General features: G+C 48.9%; 1 protein-coding gene across 1 annotated transcript; it reads right to left on the bottom strand.

Moving 5' to 3' along the window:
- Window positions 1-778: 778 nt before the first annotated feature.
- Window positions 779-2441, bottom strand: LOC104961432 (sodium bicarbonate cotransporter 3-like). The gene is made up of 4 exons (XM_010789731.1): window positions 2184-2441; window positions 1249-1354; window positions 876-1037; window positions 779-793 (listed from the first exon to the last, which is right to left on the bottom strand). Exons 1-4 carry the CDS (start codon window positions 2333-2335, stop codon window positions 779-781), a joined length of 435 nt encoding a protein of 144 aa, XP_010788033.1. The 5' UTR covers window positions 2336-2441.
- Between the last annotated feature and the right edge of the window lie 616 nt (window positions 2442-3057).

Here is a 3057-nt window from a genome sequence, read left to right as displayed (position 1 = left end):
AGGAGACATGGCAGCGTTTACTAAAAGCTGCAGAAACCAAACGCTGAAGAAGCTCAAAACACAACGGAGACCAGGGGACACTAAAGAGAGACGCACACAGCTGGGAAACCAGGGGACACTAAAGAGTGACGCACACAGCTGGGAGACCAGGGGACACTAAAGAGTGACGCACACAGCTGGGAGACCAGGGGACACTAAAGAGTGACGCACACAGCTGGGAGACCAGGGGACACTAAAGAGTGACGCACACAGCTGGGACACTAAAGGGGACACTAAAGAGTGACGCACACAGCTGGAGACCAGGGGACACTAAAGAGTGACGCACACAGCTGGGAGACCAGGGGACACTAAAGAGTGACGCACACAGCTGGGAGACCAGGGGACACTAAAGAGTGACGCACACAGCTGGGAGACCAGGGGACACTAAAGAGTGACGCACACAGCTGGGAGACCAGGGGACACTAAAGAGTGACGCACACAGCTGGGAGACCAGGGGACACTAAAGAGTGACGCACACAGCTGGGAGACCAGGGGACACTAAAGAGTGACGCACACAGCTGGGAGACCAGGGGACACTAAAGAGTGACGCACACAGCTGGGAGACCAGGGGACACTAAAGAGTGACGCACACAGCTGGGAGACCAGGGGACACTAAAGAGTGACGCACACAGCTGGGAGACCAGGGGACAATAAAGAGCGACGCACACAGCTGAGCTTCTTGCAGTGTTTGCTTTCTGCAGCGTGTGTGAGCATGTCTCCTCAAGCTGCTGAATGTTCTCTAAACGTGTTGTTGCTGAAGACGTTTCTTCAGGTGGAACATTTGTGTTTTTATATCTGCATCGTGAAACGTCAGAAACTCCTCCGTGTTTTCGTACCTTGGTGGGGAAGTACCGTTTGGTCTTGAACTGTTTGAGGAAGGAGGAGAGGAAGAAGGTGGTGAAGAAGAGGATGACGGACCAGAAGAGGACGTCGGGGACGTAGGGGCCGAGGGGGCCACAAGCCGAGCCCTCAAACACCCCCCCGAACTCCTTACAGTCCTGCAGAGGGATAAACACATGCACTGTAACATGCACTCATGTTGTACACACTGCAGGTGAGTAATGATGCAAGTGAGGCTTTATGTGATAGGGTGAATTTAGGAGAGACGGACACAAACAGACAGAGTTCGACTCCTGGATGTGGGTTTATTTTAGTTTTCACCAGCCTGAAAGAAGATAATCTATATGTTATAAATATTTGATGTCCTACCTTCACCGTCAGCTCGTCCCAGCGGATGTTTTCTGAGGTAGCGTTTGTGTTGCTCCACTGATGCAGGGTGTCTGTGGAGGCGTTGGCAGGAGGAGAGCAGCGGCACCTGCAACAGGACCAGGTTCACATTAAGCATACTGGATTCTGATAGAGAAACAAGCTATGTTCACCAAATAGCATTCTAACATCAAACTGCTTTATTCTGTGTCGTGAACTCTTTTAATCAAAGTGTCCGTTTGCTTTTTAGTTGAGGAGATTTATGAGGATGTTTGGCTCAAGGTAAACAAACTCCTGAACATCTGGATCCTAAATTATCAGAGAAACAAGCTGAGCAAACGATAGAATAGTCAGCAGCCACTCAATCCTTAGGAAAGCTGATTGCATTGGAAAAATACTGAATTTCTGAACCCATTTTAATCACTGTATCAACTTTTTCTCTAGAAGAGCAGACCTCTGCAGATAATTTGGCTTCTGGTAAAATCCTCCTGAGGGTCTGGAAGTTATCAGAGAAACAATCTGAGCAAAGGCTAGCAGTTAGCTCGCAAAACCTCCCTCCTAAGTCTGGCAAACTGTCGAAAAAACACCGATTGTTTACGTGAAACGGCTTTGTTCAGTGTTTTGACGGCTTATATACAGTCAGTTTATTTTCGATAATTCGGTTTCAAGTTAAACCCCCTTGAACATCCTGATCTTAAGTTATCAGACAAGCAAGCCGAGCAAGCTTTAGCAGTAGGTTTGCAGACAATCAATCCTATGCACAACCAAATTGCATTGAAAAAACAGATTTTCTACTTGAAACGGCTTCATTCCGTGTTTTGTCCCGGTTTTAATCACCATGTCTGTTTCACAGAGGAACAGACAGCGGGTAATTCAGCTTTGATTGTGAGACCCCTAGAGGCAGAAACAAGTCATGATGCGTGTTAGTCCGTCCTCACGTGTATAAGGTGAGGTTGTCCAGCTGGTTGTGCATGTTGATGGGAAACTGCTTCCCGAGGTGCACCAGCTTCTGCAGAGCCTCGTAGATGAAGATGATGCAGATGAGGGAAGCGAAGGCCTCCTCGGTGAAGCGGGTGATGTAGCAGACCATGGAGCTGGCGTCGGTGGCGACCAACAGCAGGCAGAGGAAGGCCGTCCAGAGCCCGATGCTGGTGCGCAGAGACAGGTAGCACAGGCCGTAATCACTGCGGAAACACAGGAGGGGGCCGTACGCGTTTTAATGATTCAAACACTTCAAACGCTTTATCGGCATACGCACAGTAGCTGCAGAGTAGATGTGGCAATGGAAATCTGAAGTGCCAGGCTCGTCAAACAATACAACATCAATATATAATATATATATAATAGATATATATTAGATATATAATCCGGCAGTGGCTCAGTCAGTAGGGGCTTGGACTGTGAGCCATAGGGTCACCGGTTCAAGTCCCCGACCAGACCTAAATATGGAGTGTGGACTGCTACTTGGAGAGGTCCCAGTTCACCTCCTGCCCTGCCATGGTGCTCTTGAGCAAGGCACTGGACATCCCCCTTGGACATCCCCCTTCCCCCCTCACTCCCATTGCTCCCCGGGCGCTGTACAATAGCTGCCCACTGCTCCTAGTACTAGACTCCCGGTAGTAGGATGGGTTAAAAGCAGAGAACACATTCCCAACTGTGTGTGCTGTGTGCCCCTGCATGTGTGACCATTAAAGAGGGTTTTCATCCCTCCCAATTCTATTCTATTCAAATGAATGAACCACCCCCTTCTAGAGTGGCTTTGAGAGAATCACTACTGTAGAAAAGTAAAAGAGGAAGGAAAAAGAAAGAGCT

Source organism: Notothenia coriiceps, unplaced genomic scaffold (assembly GCF_000735185.1).
Source record: "Notothenia coriiceps isolate Sejong01 unplaced genomic scaffold, NC01 NC01_scaffold00033283, whole genome shotgun sequence".
In the NCBI taxonomy this organism is placed as follows: Eukaryota; Metazoa; Chordata; class Actinopteri; order Perciformes; family Nototheniidae; genus Notothenia; species Notothenia coriiceps.
This window is presented reverse-complemented; position numbering and strand designations above follow the sequence as displayed.

What these genes read in the sequence shown, in the direction of transcription:
- LOC104961432 (XM_010789731.1), bottom strand. Translation starts at nt 2,335, where the DNA reads ATGGTCTGCTACATCACCCGCTTCACCGAGGAGGCCTTCGCTTCCCTC. An exon ending in GACAACCTCACCTTATACAC is followed by an intron (nt 1,355 to 2,183) that starts GTGAGGACGGAC and finishes GTCCTGTTGCAG; the next exon opens with GTGCCGCTGCTCTCCTCCTG. An exon ending in GGGACGAGCTGACGGTGAAG is followed by an intron (nt 1,038 to 1,248) that starts GTAGGACATCAA and finishes ATCCCTCTGCAG; the next exon opens with GACTGTAAGGAGTTCGGGGG.